General features: G+C 44.9%; 2 protein-coding genes and 1 long non-coding RNA gene across 3 annotated transcripts in view; 2 read left to right on the top strand and 1 right to left on the bottom strand.

The window, feature by feature from the left end:
* Positions 1-1,540, top strand: part of Arp5 (Actin-related protein 5) — a 67,527-nt gene extending 65,987 nt beyond the window's left edge. The window contains exon 18 of the mRNA XM_037413801.2: positions 1,059-1,540. Coding sequence (XP_037269698.1) covers positions 1,059-1,261 — 203 coding nt within the window. The 3' untranslated portion in view covers positions 1,262-1,540. The remainder of the gene's footprint in view (positions 1-1,058) is intronic.
* A 4,465-nt stretch (positions 1,541-6,005) lies between these two features.
* On the bottom strand, positions 6,006-6,623 carry LOC119162137 (uncharacterized). Its single transcript, XM_037414607.2, has one exon. The coding sequence runs from the start codon at positions 6,621-6,623 to the stop codon at positions 6,006-6,008; it is 618 nt and encodes a 205-aa protein (XP_037270504.2).
* A 6,497-nt stretch (positions 6,624-13,120) lies between these two features.
* Positions 13,121-21,960, top strand: LOC142790038 (uncharacterized). The gene is made up of 2 exons (XR_012889369.1): positions 13,121-16,517; positions 16,856-21,960. It is a non-coding gene; the product is annotated as an uncharacterized LOC142790038 (long non-coding RNA).
* Positions 21,961-22,354: the final 394 nt, after the last annotated feature.

Raw genomic sequence — 22,354 nt, 5'->3', positions numbered from 1 at the left:
CATGGACAACCATTAAGGGCCATGAACCAAGCACCCTCAGCAAAGGCCACTTTGGCCTGCTGTATCTCATGAACAAAGCAAATGAGGACATATATTATTCAAACCATGTATTGAGTGACATAAGAAAACTTGGATAAAAATTTAGGTTAAAATTTGGACCGGGGTTTTTCTTTTGTTTCCTTTTTCAAAAATGAGCTCTTTTTGAAAAAATTGGCTTCATTGACTTTTTTTTTCCATCATGCTGCATCTAAGGAAACAATCTGTTGTAGGAATGTTGAAAAAGATATTGCTCTATATTGGCACTTTTTAAAAATTTTTGCCTGAACTTAGAAGTGTGGCATTTCGGCTAGTTGGTATGACATGACGATAGTTATAACGCGAGAACTGAACGACGACAAAGAGACAAACGCTCGTGTCCTTCTTGTCTCTTTGTCATCGTTCAGTTCTCGCATTATAACTATCATTTTGTGTGAAATAAGCAATGTGTCAACGTGCATCAAAGATACCAAACTTTTTTATTTTGACCGAGTATGCCATTTTTTCATAAATTTTTGGTTTTGTAGACAGCTTTAAAAAAGCATGGTTATAATTCACTGTGATGTGTATTAAAACAAGAATAGAAAATTTTTGATATAACGTTTATAGTGTGCACTTATTTCACATCCGAAATAAAAAAACGTTGTGGCAAGGAATAGCGAGACGCGGGCGCTGTCACCTTCATACATCTTTTTTGGCGCGCTGTGGTCAGTTTTTGGAAATTATGTTTTCGATTCCGTGCACCTCAAATATACTGACATAGCATATAAAAAATGAGACAAAACAAAAATATAGTACGGACACGCATGTTCGATCAACCTGGTAAATAAATGTCGCCTTGTCAGAACACTGGCTACAAGGTAAAGCTGCTTTCGTTTCATCTGGAATCCTATGTTTCGATTGGACTTCCGTGTTCCCAAATTTGTTTTATCTGCAGAAGTGCTCTGCATTGTTTTTATGCTGCCATTGCACATTATTAGTAATGCTGCCCTACTTATGTAAAACTCCTTTCCCATTTTCAGAAAACCCTGCTTCAGATAGCTGGAGAGGTGCAAGGCAATGTGCTATGCAAAGAGATTTTCTCAGCAAGTTCGCTATCAAAAGGGCAGAGTATGAAGAGAAAGGTCCTGACTATCTGAAGGAGCATTGCTATTCTAATGTGTTAATCTCATCCATTTTGTCATCATCTGCAAAGCCTTTGACATTGAAGTCTAGTGCATTGTGATAGACATTACTGTTTTGTGCAAAAAGGAAGGAGTAGAAGACAAAATGTAAATTATGTGCTTGTTCTTCATCCAGGTTTCATGTTCCATTTCATTGAGAGACATTCTATGACTTTGTACTCTATGTTGATCATTTAAATTTGTGATACTTATCTTTAATATTTAGTGAGCAGTTTTTTGGTATCTGAGAATGTCAGACAATGCAGCTAAGGGCCTTGGTTTTTTGTTCTGATAATGCTATAGAGCTTATAATACAAGTACCACAGTAACTTGGTGACACAGCAACTGTAATAGTCAAGTTATGGAGTAATATTGTTTGATTACCTCTTGGTGCATTTTAGTTGCTTATTTTATGGCTTTATTTTATGTGTTTGGAACCAAGTTTCTTACATCAAAAACATGAAAAAGAGTCAATAAATATGTAGTATTTTTTGCCAATGAATTTGATTTGTTCAACTCTGCTTACCAAGGCCAACTCTACCAGTGGTGTCCCCAGGAATGTTGTTCGGGGGGGGGGGGGGGGGAAGGAGGCTTACATTCCAGCACGGCCTGTTCATTGAATTTTTCGAAACACTAAGTACATGAATAACAGATGCATTATCAGTACCAATTTGTATTCGATACTGCAAATCACTTCTTGAATGTGGCGCATGATCTAGAACAAGAAAAAATATTCATAAGAAATATTATGATGGCATGCGCCCAAAATCTTTTCAGAAATAACTGTCATCAATATTTTTCAATTAAGGTGTTTTTTTATATGTGAAAGAAACAAAATATCAGGATTATTATATAATCTTTGAAACTGCATTAATTTTAAACTCAAGAGCCTGATAACAAAATAACAAACCCCACAAATTAACCAGGACGAGGACAACTACTTTATTGCAGATTCTTTAAACAAAAATGTTAATCTCCTTGCACTCATGCTGCGGCCAGGAAAAAACAAGAATGGGAAAGTACATTTCGATTACTGGCAAAACCTAGTCCACCGGAAACACAGTGAGCAGTATGCTTACACAAAAGCTTGCAAACGTGCATTTAAATATGCAATCGATGTCAATAACTGAGCAAAGATCATTATATATAATGTCCAAAATAAGGCAAAGAAACATGCTGCACAATCGCAGAAACTGTGATGTCCTTGGGTGAACATGTCGCGGAAGCACCATGTGGACAGAACTATAAAGGTATAGCGCAGAAATAATGAAAGAAATTATTTCAAAAGTGCTTTGAACTTGCGAGCCATAATTCTGCACTGAATACAAAAGCAGGAGTGTCGCATATAGTTAAAAAAGTAATTAGGAATAGAAACGATAAATGAAAGCCATAGATGATGCCCAATAGCTGAAATTGTTCGGTAACGCAATGTATGCCGACCTCTCGGTGAACAAGGTGAAGTTGTCAATGAGCTGTAAAGGTCCACCTGATGCTCATATTCTTATGTTTATATCGGGTCATGCTGTCAACTGTTAAAACGTACAAGAACTTTAAAGTTTTAAAGGTTATGAAGAATAGTATTTCGTCGTAATTACGGCTCATTCACTTGAACTCTTGAACGGCAGTTTCTTTTTCACTTGCGCTGATTTTAATGCGATATCAATTATATGGACACTCTCGGCTGGCTTTTTCCGTCGTCGTCGTCTCCCGTCATTCATTCTATATGTATATGTATCTATGTGCTATATTAAAACACAAGAAAGAAAAATAGTCTGGAAAAAGTCTTTGGCGCGTATAATCAAACGTCCGACCTCTTGCTTGTGTGTGCATGGCGTTAGCCACTGAGCCACGAAGTAGCACTTCCTTCATCGTTGAAACGGCTATCTTTTTATATCTACTACTTACCGCTGGCGATGCCCATCTCGGGGGGATTATCGTGTTTTGAGCAGTACCAGTGAGATGGCGCAATTAGCCTGCGTCGTCAGATCGTCACGACGCAGCAATGCGTGCTCATGCATTGATCTCTCACGCATACTTTGCCCTTGTTGCGAAGCACGCCTCCGACGACGTTACGAAGAGCGCTACGAATCTCACCGCTGCAACCACTGTTGCGAAAGACGGCGACGCCAACACGGTCCCGAAGGCGCCACTGCTTCGAACTCCGCCGAGAAGGTCACCAGCCGTTTGGTAGCGTAGGTTTCTCAGCTCGCGAATGCTTCTGCGCAGAGCTGATAGACGAGTGGACGAGACGACGGTGAGTTAAACAAGGTTTATGTACAGCATATATACAGAGGCGTTACGAATTCGGCACTGGGGCTGACAGAGACTCGAAGAGCCGAGCTCTCCTCTCTAACACATAGGTCTGCTCTCAAATGGGTCTGCTAACACATAGCTCCATTCTCTATCACATAGCTCTCTTCTCTGACACACAGCTCAACTCTCTATCACATAGCTCTCTTCTCTGACACACAGCTCCACTGTCTATCACATAGCTCTTTTCTCTGACACACATGTCTGCTGCTAACATAGGACTGCTGCTCGCAACGCGCCGCAGGGCTTCTTTTATATGCACCGGGTCCAACCCAAATGTCCAACCCGAAGCGCCGCTGGTCGTAAGGTCAGGATCCTCCAATGGGGTCGCCGCTGGGCCGCGTCATTCTTTCTCATCGAATCTGGAGAGGCTGCGCTGCAGATGGCTGCACCCAAGGACAAGTGACGTCGCCAGGCATTGCGTCACCCCCCCCCCCCAGGCAGGAAGACGCCGATTGCTTGCTCGACGGCTCGCTTGCTGAGGTGACTCACTGTGCGTGGGCGACAGAAAGGTGCCGTCGCGTGTTGACACCGTTGAGCTGTTCATCGCGTCAGGCGGGCTCGCGTGCTGGCCTTGACAAAGATTTTTTTTTTCCGAGGCATGGACGTTTGCTGCGGACTCGCAGGCATAACACCCTGCAGAGGGTGGGGGGGTTGGGGTGCTGGTAGACGCTTATGCGCACGCGCGCTTATCTCGCGGTGGGGAGAATCGTACGCCTTGGGCTTTAACCGGAACGATTGTAGTTACCGGGCGCACAAAGGTTACTGCACTCGCTGCACTGTCTGGATTTGCGAAAAGAGCGCACTTTTCAGACACGGCAAAGTAACAACTGAGACACTTATTCACGTTCATCTGTACCTGTGCGTACGTTTTGTGCATCATTTGTGCATGAGCAATGTAGGGCACATTTCGATCTGCTTGCCATTTTTCACGTGACGTTTCAATTCGTTGCTATCGCATTCATTGCTTCACCTTTGCGGCAAAGCTATGACTTTTTTTTCGTGATTGGTATGGCAGGACGAAGTTGACTCAGCGAGGAAGTTTGATCAATTGATTGATATGTGGGGTTTAACATCTCAAAAGCATCATATGATTATGGGAGACACCGTAGTGGAGGGCTCCGGAAATTTCTACCACGTGGAGTTCTTTAACGTGCACCCAAATCTGGGCACACGGGCTTACAGAATTTTTGCCTTAATCGAAAATACAGGCTATGCAGCCGGAATTTGATCCCGTGACCTGCGGGTCAGCAGTCGAGCATCTTAGCCACTAGACCATCGGGGCGGGGCAGGCTGGAAAGTTCAATGCATGAAGCATCAAAGACAGCACGACCCCGCAATGATCTGTTTATCAACGATTCACACTCTGTGCGAGGCTATCAGTGCACAGTGTGTGTCATTTGTAGTCCAACTTCGCATTTCTTGGGCAAAGGTTCACCCAAATAAATAGTTTCATCTTACACTCGCCAACTGTTTCATTCTTCAATGTCACAGCCACGTTACAATGCCTGAGCCACGGCTAAGTATTTTTGCTTCTACTCGGGGTCAATGTGCGCTGAAAAGGAGCCTAAGTATATATTAGCACTTTTACAAAAATAAATGTTTTCTGCAAAAACACCTACAAGCGCTCACATGTGAAAATTGAAGAGGCTCACATGTTCTATGGAATGGGAGTTACAGTACAACAAAAATATACATATATACACAGCTCAGCATACTCACTTATGAGTACACTCACTCACACTCGCTCATATTCATTTGAATGTGGTGAGTGTGGGTAGGGGTGATTATGAATGTGAGTGAGTAAGAGTGACTGAGGGTAAAGGTGAGTATGGACATGAGTGAGTACTCAGAGTGTGAGTAAAAGTTAGTACAAACCTGAGTAAGTACTTCGAGTGTTAGTTGAAGTGAGTATGAACGTGAGTGAGTACTCATGAGTGTGAGGAGGAGTGAGTATGAACGTGAATGAGTACTCATGAGTGTGAGTAGGAGTAAGTATATGAACGTGAGTGAGTACTCCGAGTGTGAGTAGTTGTGAGTATGAATGTGGGTGAGTACTTGTGAGTGTGAGTCGACGTGAGTGAGCCCTCGTAGTTTTGAGTAGTCGTGAGTGTAAAAGTAAGTGAGCACACATGAGGGTGATCGAGTAGGCGTGAGCATGAACGTGAATAAGTACACATGAGTGTGAGTAGTGTGTACGTGAGTGTGTACTCATGAGCGTGAGTTGGCATGCCGCAAAAAAAAACGCGGTGACGCACACAGTCAGTGGTCGTGCTGAGGAAGTGCCTGTGGGATAACATAACTTTAATGTTTTTGCACTGAAGGTTCTACAATGACTGTCGCTGAATCGGAGCACACACACAGTTTTCTTGCTTCTTTCGGGCGAGAGTGTTCTTATCACCGGCGCCCGTGTTTGGAGGCATCGCCGCAACGCGCAGGCGCAGAAGCGGCGCCGACCCGTTTTGCCACACCACCCCCCCACGCAGATAGGAGCCGTCAGGGTTGAAGACGATTGGGGACCCGCACCTGGCGTCCAAGGCGGGTGGTGTAGGGTGCGAGCCTAGGCGTTGCGGGCTGTTGTCGGCGAATTACGAGAGGCGTGCGGGGATTGGTAGGCTCCTGGGAAAGGATGTATGATAGCTTTAGGCGGTCGATGGAAATGCGTACATCCTTTCCACTGATTTGCAGGGTGAATGTTTTGTCGTCACGACAGATGACTTTGTAAGGTCCGGAGTAAGGCGGCTGGAAAAGTGCGCGTACGGTGTCGTCGCGGAGGAAGGCATGCGAGCATGTTGCTAGGTCCTTAAACACGAACGGGGTCGGCTTGGTGTGGCGAGTCGCTGGTGGTGAGGGGCGCAGCGCGGCCATTGTGCGACAGAGTCGAGCGACGAAGTCTGCAGGGTCCGAGCTGGTTACATTAGAGGTCGGAGCGGAGAGGAGTTCTCCAGGTAGGCGAAGCGGCTCCCCGTAGACGAGTTCCACAGGCGTGGCTTGAATGTCTGGCTTGAAAGTTGCACGCAGACCGAGAGCGACGGCGGGGAGGGCTTCGAGCCAGGTTAAGTGAGGGTGGCACATGATGGCTGCCTTGAACTGCCGGTGAAACCGTTCAATCATCCCGTTTGCGCAAGGGTGGTAGTTAGTTGTCCGTGAACGCTCGAACCCGGTGGAGAGCCCGAGGAGCCTGAGGAGTTGAGATTCGAATTGCCTTCCTTGATCGGTGGTGACTCGACGAGGAGTGCTGAAGCATGAAACCTAGCCGGAGAAGAAGGCTGATGCGACGTCTTCTGCTGTGATCCTTTAGAGCGGCCACACCTCGGGCCAACGAGTGTAACGATCGATGGCGGTGAGGCAATAGCGGTAAGGGCTGGCTGGTGGGAGGGGGCCAATGATGTCGATGTGGATGTGCTGTAACCGTTCCGTCGAGAGGGGGAATTCTCCGAGTGGCGACGTGACATGCCGGGCGATTTTGGCGCGCTGGCATTGAACGCATGTGCGTGCCCAGGTACGGCAGTCCCGTTGCATTGAGGGCCACGCGTACCGGTCAGTCACGAGGCGTGTAGAAGCTCGGATGCCGGGATGACTGAGGTTGTGTAACTGGTTGAAGAGGCTTTGGTGATGCAAAGAAGGGACGTATGGTCTCACTCGTCCTGTTGATATGTCACAGTAGAGAGCGTCCGTTGACCCAGGGATGGTAACTTTTTGAAGTTGAAGGGAAGAGTCATTCTCGAGGAGCTGCTGGAGTTTGGTGTCGGTTGTAACGGTTGGTAGCTCGACAGCTGAGACGCGAGAGAGTGCGTCGGCGACCACGTTTTCCTTTCCGCTGATGTGGCGGATATTTGTGGTGAATTGAGCGATTAAGGACAGCTGGTTCTGCTAGACCGATGGAAGTTTTTCGCGGCGTTAAGAGAAGGCATAAGTGATAGGTTTATGGTCGGTGTATATGGTGCAGTGCTGTGCCTCGAGAATGTGGCGAAAGTGTTGGACTGCTTCGTAGATGGCGAGGAGCTCTCTGTAGTAGGCTGGCCAGGTCGTCTCCGCAGGGGGCGGGGTTGCATCGCCGATGCTGCTGGAAGGCGGGGGTGGCTTCGGGGAAGAGAGTTTTTTCTAGAAGAACGCCAAGGGGCACCAGTTGTTTCCCACACGCTGCATGAGAGAGGCTCCGACGGCGGTGCTAGAAGCGTCTGTGAGAAGACACAGGGGCGCCTCTGGCTTGGGATGGGAGAGCAGCGTAGCGTTTTAGAGGGCAGTTTTGCAGTCTTCGAATGCTTGCGTTAAGGCTGGGGTCCAAGTGACAGGATGGTTGCCGCGTTGGCCGACCAACGCATCATGGAGAGGGGCCTGATATGTGGCCGCTTTAGGCACGAAGCACCTGTAAAAGTTGAACATGCCCAGGAAACGGTGGGGTCCTTTGCTGTGGCAGGAAGCGCGTAATTTTGCAGGGCCAGGATGCGGTCAGGCAAGGGTCTAGTTCCTTCTGAAGAGATTTCATGGCCAAGAAACGTGACGACGGGGGCGCCGAGCGTGCTCTTCTGAACGTTTATGCGTAAGCCGTGTTCGTCGAGGCGCTGGAACAGTTGACGAAGGTGTTGGCGATATTCCGTTTTGTTGCGGGAGAAGATCAAGATGTCGTCTAGGTAGACGAAACGGAAGTCCAGGCCGCGGACGTCGTCGTCGATGAAGCGTTGAAAGGTTTGCCCCGCATTGCGGAGACCAAAACTCATGAAAGGGAATTTGAATAGGCCGAAAGGCGTGATAATTGCGGTCTTTGGGGCGTCATCCGGGTTTACAGGAATTTGTGTGTAGGCCTTTACGAGGTCCACCACTGAGAAGATGGTGCTGCCGTCTAAGCGGTGTGCAAAGTCCTGTATATGATGGACGGGGTACCTGTCGGGGACGGTGCGGGCGTTGAGGGCGCGATAATCTCCGCAGGGGCGCCAGCCATTGGTCTTCTTTGGTACCAGATGAAGCGGTGAGGCGTAAGGTCCCTCCGAGCGGCGGGCAGTACCTTCACGGAGCATGGATTCGAATTCGGCCTGTGTGATTCGTAGGCAGTCCGGGGCTAGCCGACAGGCGCAGCATGAGACCGGGAGTAGTACGAATGTAGTGCACGGTTGAGTGGCGCACCTCTCGCGGATGCTCGCTAAGTCGAGTCAGGTCGGGAAATTCTGCGAGGATGCCATGGTATGGCGACTGGTTCCCAATGGTGAGTGCCTTGACGTTAGGCTGTTTGGTGGTTGCACGTTGGCCCGGCGTGCAGAGGCCTGTTGTAGCGTCGATAAGTCGGTCATATCGGCAGTCAGGTAGAACATTGTAGTACGCCAAGAAGTTGGACCCGATGATCGGCTCTGCGACGTCGGCAATGACGAAATTCCATGAAAAATCTCGACACAGGTTTTTGAAGTTGATGTTAAGGCGGATCGAGCCGTAGGTCTTGATGGTCGAATGGTTCGCCGCGTTGAGCTCAAAGGACGTGCAAGGACGCTTGTCACGCAGGAAGGTTCGAGGAAAGCAACAGATGTCGGAGCCACAGTCGACGAGGAACCGCTGCTTTGTGACTTGGTCGGTGACGAATATGCAACGGCCTCTAAGTTGCCAGCTCGCGGCCATCTCTATGGGCTGCCGTTGAAGTTTCCCTGATGTCCAGCTGAGCAAGGTGGTTGACATTTCCGGGCTTTGTTCCCGAAGCGGCGATGGTAGTAGCAGGGGCCGTTACCGTTTCCGTGCGATGAAGTGGCGTTGTTGTCTTGGCTTTGGGAGCGCTTTTGTGGACGCAGCTTCAGGCTTTGATCCAGGTGCCTTTGAATTGAGTCCAGCTGACGGGTGATTTCGTCGACACGGTGCGCGAGCTCGCTGCTGGACTGTCGGGTGTCAACGGCGTTGACGGTGAGAGGCGATGCTGGCAACGGAATCTCGATGACTTGATCAGCGATGTGAAAGAGCTGGTCCAGCGGCAGATTCGGCTGCACCTGGAGGATGACCTGCGCATGTGAGTGTAGACGCTGAAGCCAGATGATACGGAGGAGGGACTCGTCGACTTGGGTGCTGCCCAAAAGGTCACGCATGTAACGCAAGAGCTGCGATGGCTTGCGGCTGCGATGGCTTGCGGCCACCGAGTTCTTCGTGCTGGAGTAGGTGACACCCCTTCTCGTCTTGTGACGGTGAGAGCCGGCGGATCAGTTCCCTCTTCAGGTGTAGGTAACGGTCATCAGCCAAAGGATTCGCAAGTATATCGCGAACCTCAGCCCCATAGCGAGAGTCTAGATGGGCGACGACATAGTCATAGCGCGTCCGGTCCTGGGTGATGCGTGCCGTGGAAAACTGCGCCTTGACTTGAGTGAACCACACGTCAGGCGCCTCTGCCCAAAACGGCAGAAGTTTGACGGCGACGCGACAAACGTCCGTGTTGGTGGCAGCCGCAGCAATGGAGGCGCCCGAGGTGGCAGGGACCGCTGGAGCGAAGTTTTAGGGGGCGTGACCCAAGTGGGGTGGTCCTTTGCTCTTGTGACAGGCTCCTGTGTGCCTTTGTGTACTGGTTCACATGCCAGCGGATGTTTCGCTTTTCTCGGAACAGCAAGCGAAGAAAAAAAAATGGGAAGCTCAAGTGAAATGCGACCGCTGGCATCCCATAGACAGCTCCTTACTTTTTTCTTTCTTTTTCTTGCTTTATATCCTTTCTTTCTTTCCTTCTTTCTTTTCTCCTCTATCTCTTTCCATTTTTCCTTCCTTCATTTTGTCTTTTTGTCCTTTTTTTTCTACTTTTCCATCGTTTCTTTCCTTTCCTCCTTTATCTCTCTTACTCTTTCCTCCCTTCAATCTGTCTTTCTGTCCTTTTTTTCTTTCTTTCCATCCTTCTATCTCTCTTTCCCTTTTTCTTTCTTGCCCCCATTCTTTCCTTCTTTATTTCTTTCTTTCCCTCTTTCATTTCTTTCTCTCTTTCTTCTTCCTTCCATCTTTCTTTTCCACCCTTCTTTCTCTGCTTTCTCTTTTCTCTCTTTCTATCCTTATTTCTTTCTTTCATTCTTTCTCTCTTTCCCTCATTCTTTCTGTCTGCCTTTCCTTCCATCTCTTTCCTAATTTCTTTTCCTTCCTTCTATTTCCCTTCCTGTCTTTCTTTCATTTTCTTCTTTCTTTCCTTTTTTTCTTCATCCTTTCTTTCCTTCTCTCTTCCTTTATTTCTTTCTTCTTTTTTCCTTCCTTTTTTTCAGGAGTGTAACAGCTGCACCAATTTGATACAATTCCTGACTGTTGCGCCAAGCTGCGCCGAAACCGTCAAATTCGCCGAAACAGTTGAAAGCGCGCAGGTGCAGTCTAGCCCGGGCTGTGGCTCTACATGGCACAATAGTGTTCTCTAAAATCGACCTAGTCAGAGCCTTTCACCTAATTCCTGTTGCTGCAGAAGATGTTCCAAAGGCGGCAACTACCACCCCATTTGGCCTTTTTAAGTACCTGAGAATGCCATTTGGCCTCCGTAATGCTGCACTAACGTCCCATCGGTTCATCAACACGGTCATACGTGGTCTGCCGTTTGTGTTCCCCTACGTCGACGACCTGCTGGTGGCAAGCTTATTTCACGAGGAGCACTTCCAACATCTCAGTCAACTTTTCGAGCGCCTGTCGGCCAACGGAATCGTTGTGAACACTGTAAAAGATGAGTTCGGAGTGTCATCTCTTGATTTTCTGGGTCATCGCTTGGACAGCAGTGGAATCGCTTGGCCCCCTTCCTGACAAAGTGCAAGCAATCGTCGAGTTCCCCAAGCCTACATTAATAACCAAGTCACGCCAGTTTCTAGGGCTTGTAAATTTCTACCGCTGATTTATTAGGAACTGTGCTACGTTGGTGGAGCCCCTCGACGATTTGCTCTGTGGCAAGCCCTCGGAAACTGCACTACCATGGAACGCTGCGGCGGAAGAAGCTTTCAACTCCATAAAGAACGCTTTGGCTGAAGCCACACTCCTGACGCACCACAGTCCTAGTTAACCCTTGGCACTCATGACGAATGCATCCTGTTCTGTATTTGGGGCCGTACTTCAGCAAAAAGTGAACGATCAGTGGCAGCCCCTTGCCTTTTTCTCCAAGCGTGTGACCTCTGCCCAAAGAAACTACAGCATTTTCGGCCATGAGTTGCTTGCCATTTTTCTCGCCGTGTGCCATTTTCGACACCTACTTGAAGGCTGCTCATTTACAATTTTCACTGATCACAAACTTCTCACCTATTTAATCGGCCAATCTGATTCACTATACGCACAGCGTGAGATGCGCCAGCTCGCCTTCATCTTGGAGTTTTCAATTGATATACGCCACATCAGCGGTGTTGACAACGCGCCAGCTGACGCTCTCAGTCGCATGGATGTCATCACCCACAGTCGCTCCAAAACCTCCATCTCAACATCCTTTCCATTCAAACTCCAGGATCTGGTTGTAATCCAGTTAAAAGACACTGAGCTTGAACACCTACGCGAAGCGTCCACATCACTTCAGCTCGAACTCGTCGCCTTTGAAGATGTGCCAATTATTTGTGACTCCTCCACAGGCACATCCAGACTATTTCTCCAATCTTTTTCGTAAGAAAATATTCGACGCCTATCACAGCCTTTCTCACCCCGGAATTGGCACTTCCCAAAAGCTTGTTTCTTCACGCTTTGTCTGGCCCGGCATAAACGCCAACATCAGAGATCAGGTTGTGAGTGTGCATCGTGTCAGCCCGCCAAAGTTCAACAGTACCCCGTTCCTCCATTAAAGCCCTTCTTGCAACTCAACGAACATTTCGCCGTTGTGCATATTGACATTGTTGGCCCGTTACACCCATGTTAAGGCTATCGCTTCCTTCTGACCATGTGTAGATCGTTTCACCCGCTGGCCGGAAGTGACTCCTATGCCCGACATGTCTGCAGCTACCGTCGCAGCAGCTTTTGTTGCTACCTGGATATCCCTATTTAGCTGTCCGACAACGATTGTATCGGACCGAGGTCGCCAGTTCGAATTTTCTCTCTTTTTGGAGCTCCTGAAACTTCTTGGTGTTTCACACTTGCGCACAGCATCATACCATCCGCAAACAAACTGTTTCGTCAAAAGATTCCACCGGCACCTCAAAGCAGCACTCACAGTCACAACACACCGTTGCCCCGACAGATGGGTTGACCGCCCCCCGCTCAGGCTACTCGGAATTCTATCTTCTTTCAAGGAGGACTTCTCTGCTCCACTTCCGAGCTTGTTTATGGCACTTCGCTTCCCCTGCCTGCCGATTTCTTCGAAGAAAGCGGCAGTTCCTCCCAGCTAAGAGCAACAGAGTACGTCGACCAGCTGCGCGACGCCTTTCGACACATTCGTCTGCAGCCTACACACAGCCAGCCACGTGCAGCGTACATCACTCAGGACCTAAAAACAGCGGCACACGTGTTCGTGTGGTACGGCCCTGTGCGCGCCTTGCTTCAACCACACTGCCTCGGCCACTTCCGTGTGTTAGAGCGCTGGCCTGCTAACTTTTTCGTCGATATCAATGGGGCAGGCGATACAATCTCGCTCGAGCAGCTCAAGGCAGCGTTCAGTGAAGCGTCGGATCTTAATTGCCTCGCCATGCCTCCCTCTGCTGGACGGGGGGGGGGGGGGGGGGGGCTCTTCGCCAGTGTCACCACCCACTTTTGTGCCGCATTCACTGCAATGACACTTCAACTGAAAATTGTTCGTCGCACCAGCTTCCTGTGTATGGGGGGAGCAATATGTAGCGACAATGCCGCCACCGCGCATCGCTTGGTCATAAAAACCTGCGGAGCAGCATTCCGGGCAACGTGCTGTTCTCTTCTCTTGTTTCTCCTTCGTCTCTCACTCTTGCAACTTCTGGTGCACTGCATGCACCTGCTCTATTTTCGACTCTTTGGTTGCCAGAATAAAGTAGACGTTACTGGAAAGACGTGTCTGTCTCGTACAACCTGGCTCTAAAGGTTCTAATTTTGCTTAAGCCACCTTCGCCGCAGTACACTGGTGCCATGCAGAAAAGCGCATTGATATTTGGAAGGGGCTGTTAGCAGTGGGACATTGCACATTTTGCTCAGTTACTCATGCGTTTGTACGCCGCACAATTCTGAGTACCTGTATAACTACTGGCGACCAAATAAGCTACTGACAATCATTTGAAGCAATGTATGACATTTCTGCTTCCCTAAAAAAAGCAAACTAAATAATGCGCCATATTTTTTTTGCCACCCATGCTCCTTGGTTTGACAAATCTCCAAAATTTCAAGGTCGTGAGCTTGGCAGGTTGATATTTAAATTCACAAAGTCTGTCAAATGATTCGAAAGCTGTAGCAAATTCTAATAAGGACTTAATCATTGCTCAGCGGGGTGTTTCAGAATACTACTTTCATTGAAATAGCAGTGCTCATGTTCACACTGCACGATTTAGGTTTTGTTGAATGGTTCATACATTTTTTTTTCTAAATGTAAACCTTTTTCATACTGCTCCAAGTTTGGTATTTCATGTTGAAAAATGCAAGTTTTTTTCCCTGTAACCTGCTCCAAATTGGGAGTTTAGTGCTTCAAAAGTAACAATTTTCTGCTCAAAATTGTATTTCGGCTTTTGCACCTTTGCCAGCACCAAGATATGCAAGGTTAGCTTTTGACATGTCCAGCGTGTGGCTGTGCATTTTCAATCACTGTCAGTGTGCATGCTGTTAAAGCATTGAAAGTTGGGCTAGTTGGTACGGTTAAATTTTTGGTTAGCGCGAAAACGATGCACACAGTGCTCGTTAGGGTCCCTTCTGTTTTCGTCGCTTTAACACTGTAACTTAAAATGCCGTTAAGGAAATCCTTGCTTCATAATAGAAAGGTATGTGGTAGTTGGTACGTTGGTAGTTCATATTCGTTCAAGTGAACTTGGAGCACGGGACCAGTTGTTAGTGCACGAGCGCTCATGCTGCGTGCTTTTTTGTCTGTGTGTTCCTGTGCCATGAGTTCGCTGAATGAAAATTCTTGCTTTGTAAAACTGCACTTACAAACAGGATGGTAAGCTTTGCATTAAGCTGTGCGGAGTGAATAGATGCCTTGGCTACCTTGCCAATGAGCCTAGATAAGCTTGGTCAAAGCAAGTTAATCACAGTTCATGCTAAATAAATGCAGTCAAAACAATCAATAATAATCGATACAAATCAATACTTTTTGATACTCATTGATCACAGCATATCCATGAATTGAATGATGATGAGTGGGGCGAAGCGTCCATCCATTCGTGTGTGCATCTGTCCGTCCGTGCGTCTGCCCGAGCGCCCATCCATTCATGTGTCCACGCGTCCGAGTGTCCATGCATCTGTCTGCCCGTCCGTCTTTTTATTTTAGTACTCAAGTTAATAAAACCGCCAGTAGAGCTCCATGACCGGGCCACATATGTCATGGTGTCATGACATGCATGTCATTTTTTGGTATTTTTACCAGTCATTTTTTTTTCCGACATCTGATACTTATCATGCCGTGTAAATTTTGACATACATGAAGTTAATAAAACACTCATTAGAACATTATGACTTCCATGTATATCATAGTGCATATGACATGCATGACATGATTTTTACGTTATGACCAGTCATTCATGTTAGTCATATGCTCCTATTATGTCATGGCAGTTTTGGTACACGTCAATAAAGTGGCTTTAGGAGCTTCATGACCAGGTCATGTATATCGTGGTCTATATGACATGCATGACTAGGCTTTCTTGTTATGATCAGCTATTTATGTTATTCATAATCTGTTATCATCCCATGTAAATTTGGATTCTCAACAAGTTAATAAAACTGCCATTAGAGCTCCTTGACCGGCTCATATATGTCATGCCGTCATGACATGCTTGACATTTTTTTATTTTATGACCAGTCATTTTTTTCATGTTGCACTGTTATCGTGCACTGTCAGTTTTGGCATACATAAAGTTAATAAAACACCCGTTAGAACATTTGACTGTGTCAGGGCGCGTCACATCCATGACATGATTTCCGTGTTATGACCAGTCATTCATGTTAGCCATATGTTCCTGTTATGCCGTGTCAGTATTGGTGCACATCAAAATAATAAAGCGGCTGTCCCGGAAGAGTTTCATGACCGGGTCATGTATGTTATGGACTACATGACAAGGTTTTCGTGTTATGACCAGTCATCTAAATTTTTCTCATTGTCTTGCCACACCACGTCAATTTTGATATACACGAAGTTCACCAAACGGCCGCTCCTTGACCATGTCACATATGTTATGGCATGCATTAAAGGCGTGTCATGATTTTATGTAATGAGCAATTATTTATGTTTTTTACATTCTATTGTAATGCCAGGTCAATTTTGGTACTCGTCAACTAAGTCAATCGGCCGCGAGAGCACGAGGACCTATGCAGCCAGTCAGAGAGACAGAGCGATACTCTCTAAATGCCTTTATTTCGTCATCCAATGCTTCATGCGTAATAATTAGTGCATAATCTATTTGTAAAATCATACTGCAAGCCCTACCACCAAAGGCCATGAACTGAGCCAAATTACCGCGTATTTAGGTGAAAGCCATCCTTCTCTGCATGCCAGGCAATGCCAGCGAACGCGAAACCAGTGATGCCAACCCATGGAGGCATTTTATCCCTAGATTGACCCTCGAAAAATCTCTAGATTACAAAAAAATCTCTAAAACATACCTTTAATGTCATTATTCAGACTAATTGACTCTTAAAAAAGTATTAAGATAGTGTGCTCTGTGACCAAGTTCTTCTGAACCTTGTTAAATGTAAAAACCATTAATAATCTTCTAGGATATTTTTTTTACACTTTCTGCGGAGCTGCATATAAATTGCTTGCAAATGGCACCTGTTGTCACCGAGATGGATTTGCATGTCAAATTCACTTTGCACATGCATTGAAGATATAGATGCGATCATTCGGTCAACCGCAAGCTTTTTGCGCCTTTCTTGTGCTTGTAGCTTGACAGCTGGTGCTCTATTCTTAATTCCACATTTGCAATCCCTGTTGGAATATTTTCAGAAAATGTAAGTGGGCGCTCTATTACTGGCTTATAGCTACGCCTTTTTTTTTCTGCACTTTCGATGAGCTCCACGTTCATCGAAATCTATCCGCCACTTTTACGCTTTCATGTAAAGGGCATGACGAAAAGGCTGAAACACTAGAACAGACATCGCAGCGTTTGCGGAATATTGAACCCCTACAACCTTACCAAATCTTCAGTCTTATTTCGCTCTGTTCTTCTATAATATTCCTACGTAATTCACATGGAGACATTGCTCGGTCAAGGCACACAATGAGCGTTAACGTAGTCTTGACACGTGTTTATGTGCACTACAAGACACAATTTATTTTTGTTTCACAGTGCAGCAATCACTCAGGGAGCTCATGTTATGCGCGTGCTTAACTCTTTCGACTTCATAGCTTAATTTTCCACAATATTCAGACTATAACAATCTCACATTACAAAACTGCTATCCCCTTCACACAATTCATTAGAACGCCAAGGCTATCTTAAATAACATGAACGAGCCTAAATTATCATTTTTTACAGCCTTTCTAGTTGAAAGAGAGTGGTCACTTAGTAATGCCTTTAATCGAGCCGCGAAATGTCAGATTTCCACAGCCTTATAAAAATCTCTAAATTCAACAAAAAAGACGCCAAATCCCTGAATGAAATGAAAAATCTCCAGATTTAGGGATAAATCTGGAGATTTCTGGTTTAGGGATAAATTTGGGTTGGCAACACTGTGTGAAAATTTGTAGTTTGCATCGCACAAAAGCAGTGTCTCCACCCTTCTCCAAAGAAGCAACATTAAAAAAAGCACATCGAGGCACCCAACCCAGGTGTTATGTGACCCTAGTCGGAATGGATGGATATGGCTGTACCCTTTAGATGGGGTGGCGACTAACGCCACCTAGCCATCATACTTAGTGATCCGCAGACTAGATTTATCTTTTTTCCCCCACCTTTAAATAGTTAAGTTGAGGACTGGTACTTGCAGTGAAGGAGTTAATTTTCACTCGTACCTTGATTTTAGCCACCAATCAGATAACCTCCTTCTAGTCATTTCTACCCACTTAAAATTGACTTTGCCCTCCCTTTCCCTAAACCCCAGTGCTTTGAAAAACTCTAGGCCATCATCCTGAACTAAAGGGTGAAGCTCTTTACTGAACATTATCAGGTGTTCGGCAGTTTTCTCCTCCTCTCCACACGTACTGCACACTGTGTCTCCCCCTTCGTATTTGGCCCGATAAGTCTTGGTTCGCAATACTCCCTTCCTGGCCTCAAACAGTAGAGAACTACCCCGAGTGTTATCATAGATCCTTTCCTTGGCAATTTCCTGCTTAAAAGTTCAATAGATCTCTAGTGCAGACTTTTCAATTATGTCAATTCTTCACATGTCGGTCTCCGTTTCTTTCACCTTCTTCTTAATTGATAGTTCTTTTTGGTTTAGCCCCCTGCTCTTATCTAAGTATTTACCCATAAATTTACTGGTTCGCTTCCTTCATTTTGTATCGACATTCCTCATGTACAAGTAGCGGAAAACCTTCCTAGCCCAATGCCCCTCCCCCATTTCTCTCAATCGCTTCTCAAATTTTATCTTGCTGCTAGCTTCCCTGCCCTCAAATGATGTCCATCCCATATCACCTTGCACTCCCTGATTTGGTGTATTCCCGTGACCTCCTAAAGCAAGCCAACCTATTCCACATTGCTTAATTTCTAATCTTGCTTGAACTTCTGATCTTATGCACAAGATCGCATTGCCGAATGTCAGCCCAGAAACCATGACCCTTTTCCATATTCCTCTCGCATCATACCTATTGTAATTCCACAATGCCCTATCTTTCATCATTGCTGCATTCCTGTTACCTTTAGTTGTTATGTATATTTCATGTTCTTTAAGGTACTCGGTCCCATTGCTTATCCATACACCCAGATATTTGTATTTGTTCATTATCTCTAGCGTGACCTCCTTTATTATAAGCTTACTACCTTCATTATCATTAAAAATCATGACTGCTGATTTTTCCTTACTGAATCTGAAGTCTAAACTATCTCCCTCATTTCCGCAGATGTTCATCAATCTGGGCCAACATTCCTTTTTGTGGGCCATTAGCGCTATGTCATCTGCGTACATCAATGCTGGTAGTGCCTGTTCAATGAGTTTTCCTTGTCTGATGAAAGAGAGGTTGAAGCCCAGTCCACTTCCCTCTAATTTGGCCTCTAATCTTTTTAGGTACATCATGAATAACAAGGGTGACAGAGGACACCCCTGCCTAAGCCCCCGTTTCACCTCTGTGGGCTCGGATCCCTGTTTTTCCCATTTTATAACTACCTTGTTACTTTTATAAATAACCTCTTGAAAGATTAGCGACTCCCTCTTATACATCTTGTGTCCAGTATTCCCCACAAGACCCCTTGAACCACGCTATCGTACGCTCCCTTGATATCTAAAAATGCTAGCCACTGGGGCCTGTGTTCCTTTTCTGCTATTTCGATGCACTGCGTCAGTGAGAACAGATCGTCTTCCAACCTCCTTTGTTTTCGAAACCCATTCTGCAATTCCCCCAGCACCCCCTCATTCTCTATTTATGCCTGCAGTCTTTACTTTATAATTTGCATCACCAGCCGGTAAACCACTGATGTCACTGTTATAGGACGATAGTTGTTTATGTCAGCTTTGTCCCCTCTAAAGGTCATGCTCATTCTGCTAAGTTTTCATCCATCAGGGACTTCACCATCGATTGTTGTTTTGCTCACTGGCTCTCTCAAAGTCTGCTTAGACTTGGGACCCAATTCCTTTATCAGCTTAATTGGGATGCCATCAGGGCCTCTTGATGTACTACTAGGAACCCTCTTCTCAGACGTTTCCCTCTTTTGTTGTGAAAATGGAGCCACTGTGCTACTTCATCCATCCTTGTATATCAATGTGCATAGCACAGCTTTGTTGAAATGTTTCTGTCACCCTTGTTCTTACATATTAAATCACTTTGTCCCCTTCTAGCCTAACACTATAAGCTGTAGTTATAAACCTCTGCTCTAGGCTTGTCTCATTTCTTAGGGAGTTTAGATGGTTCCAAAATTTTGCAGCTGCCTTTCTATACTTTTTATGTACTTCTGCCAGCCACTGAGCCCCATTTGTTCTAATCTTTTGATTGATAAGAAGGGATGCTTCTTTTCTACTGCTTAGAAAGATGTCCCACTTTCTTTCAACATCATCTGTCTTTGCTATGGCTCTCTTAACTTCCTCATCCCATCAACTCTTAGGTTTGTGTCTCCTTTTCCGGGGTGACTTGTCACGTGCCTGAGCAAGCTCTAGCTCAAATAGTCTAATTAGATTCATGTATATCTACACTGTTTTATTACTCTCAGTGATTGATTACTTTCTCAATTTGTTTAGTAGCTATTTCTATTCGCTTTTCTGAATAAGATTTTTCCTGTAGTTGCTCATATTGTCTCCTTCCCACTTTCACTGCTCTTCCAAAACATAGCTTGATAGGTTTGTGATCACTACCCAGACTTCTGGAGCCACCTTCATCTATGTGCATTCCCCTGAGCCTATCATACATTCTATGTGACAGTAGTGCATAATCTATCGTCGAGTGCAGCCTTCCTACCTCCCATGTTATTTGCCCTTCACACTTCTCAGTACTGTTGCAAATGATCAAGTCATGCCTTTGACACACATCCATGATCATTTTGCCTGTTCGGTCAGTATACCCATCTATATCTTCTATGTGCACATTCATATCTCCTAGTATAATCATCTCGCACTCTCTTCCTAATTCCTCAATTTTCTTTGATATACACTCCATCATTGCTTGGTTTTCCTCACTGGCCTTTGCTCCCGTCCACAAGTACACCAAACCAAGGAGTGTCATCTGCTCAGCTACTTTCCCTTTTGACTATAAATGTTATATATACTTTTATGTATAAATGCCCCAATTCCATTTCCCGTTTTGCTGCCTTCTTTTCAAGTTATTTATTGATACAAGTTCTTATTAGTACATGAAAATACACAACACTTGTTAGACCCATAGCCGCTGGCTAGTAAGGGGTCTAATGAAATATACATTTAAAGGAACAGGTTTGTTCAAACAAAGCAGCTGTTAAAAGTACACTTTATTCATAGGGAGAAAATAAATGATGCAAAACATAAAAAGAAATCATAGTGCCATTGCCTTAAAAGCATGCTCCGAGGGAAATAGCAATACCGCGTAACAAGGCATGGATATGCATGCAACATAATATTTCTATTCGTTGGATCAAATATAAATATATACAGAACAACGTCAAGTACAATATACAATCAATACGTCATTCAGGAAATGTGTGTGCTGATGTAACTTAATTTTTTTGAAAAAAGTACTTTTTTAGCACACAGGAAAAACTTTTTCTTTTATTTGATACAGAATATCATTTCAGATCTTAACACCTGCAAATTGTATTAATTACTGTGCATAAACATTATTAATAGGTGGAAGATTGAAATTGTTTACTGTGGCGTCTGGTAAGGCAGGAGGAAGATGAAAATATCGATATATAAAAGGTAACATTGTTACGAATGATGTTATGGACAGTAAGAGCGGTCTTTTGTATTATTTGCATTTTATGAAACAATGGCGCACTATGATCATCATGTCCAGCATTATTTATAATTCGAAGTGCTCGTTTTTGCAGAATGCATATGGGTTCCAGATATGTTTTGAAAGTCCACCCCCATGAATTTATGCAATATGATACATGACAATGAAAAAAAAGAAAGCAAAATAAAGCATTCGGAGAGTATTGCTTTGAAAATAATTTTTAACAATCAATAGCATACTGCAACCATATCGTAGTTTAGCACATACTGACGTAATATGGTTTTGCCACCTTAAATGGCAATTGAAAATTACTCCCAAATATTTAAAATGTTTTGTCTGCTCAAGTACGCATTCACTTATATTAATACACATGGGCCCGTTACTTATATCTCTGTAACGAGAGTGGAAGAGAGTATATGTAGTCTTCTTAGCATTAATTCTCAATTTGTTCGCCGAGAACCACTGACAAATATTTTTTAGTTCAGCATAAATTTTAAGCGCTAGATCTTTGATATTCTCGGCAGTAACTATAAGAGCTGTATTGCAGCAAGATGGCAAGTTGGGCTAGTTCAAGAGGAGACATGACTGTGTTAGCCAAGCTACGATTGTGCTGCATGATAAAGAGTATGCGTATCGCGACACTTAGTACTTGTAAAATATAACAAATAATATATAATATGTACAATTTTTTGTAATCCTGACAAGAGTGGTTTTTGTTGCACCCTGTTCTAATGCACATGCACGAAAGATCATGTATACGCTTTAAATACCTTTTTTCTGAATAACAAACTTTCAATTGTGATAGCAAGTGTTGTCCTTTGTCAGCCTCTTTTGTCTGTTTGTTTCTTAGTGTGCTTCAATAAAATTTTCATTTATGAAGAGCTGTATTATCTGAGTACATTAGTGTCTCTGATGATGTTAGAATGTTTGGTAGATCATTTAAGTACAATAAGAACAACAAGGGTCCGAGAATGGACCCGGTACGCCTGTGTTTATATTTAATGAGGAGGAGGTAAGATTACTCATGATGACCATTTGTTGTCGTTTGCTCATGTAACTGGCAAATAAGTCATATATTTTACCGTGAAAGCCATGGTGTTTAAATTTCATTAATAAGATATCATGATCAACCGTATTGAATGCTTTCTTTAAATCAAGCAAAATTACTGCTACAAGGAGGTTATTATGTATTGCTGCATTAATTTTTTGTGATAGTGATAGTACAGCAGTGGAGGTCGAATGATGCGCCCTGAATCCATGTTGCTCGAAGCAT

The sequence above is a fragment of the Rhipicephalus microplus genome, unplaced genomic scaffold (assembly GCF_043290135.1).
Source record: "Rhipicephalus microplus isolate Deutch F79 unplaced genomic scaffold, USDA_Rmic scaffold_65, whole genome shotgun sequence".
In the NCBI taxonomy this organism is placed as follows: domain Eukaryota; kingdom Metazoa; phylum Arthropoda; class Arachnida; order Ixodida; family Ixodidae; genus Rhipicephalus; species Rhipicephalus microplus.
This window is presented reverse-complemented; position numbering and strand designations above follow the sequence as displayed.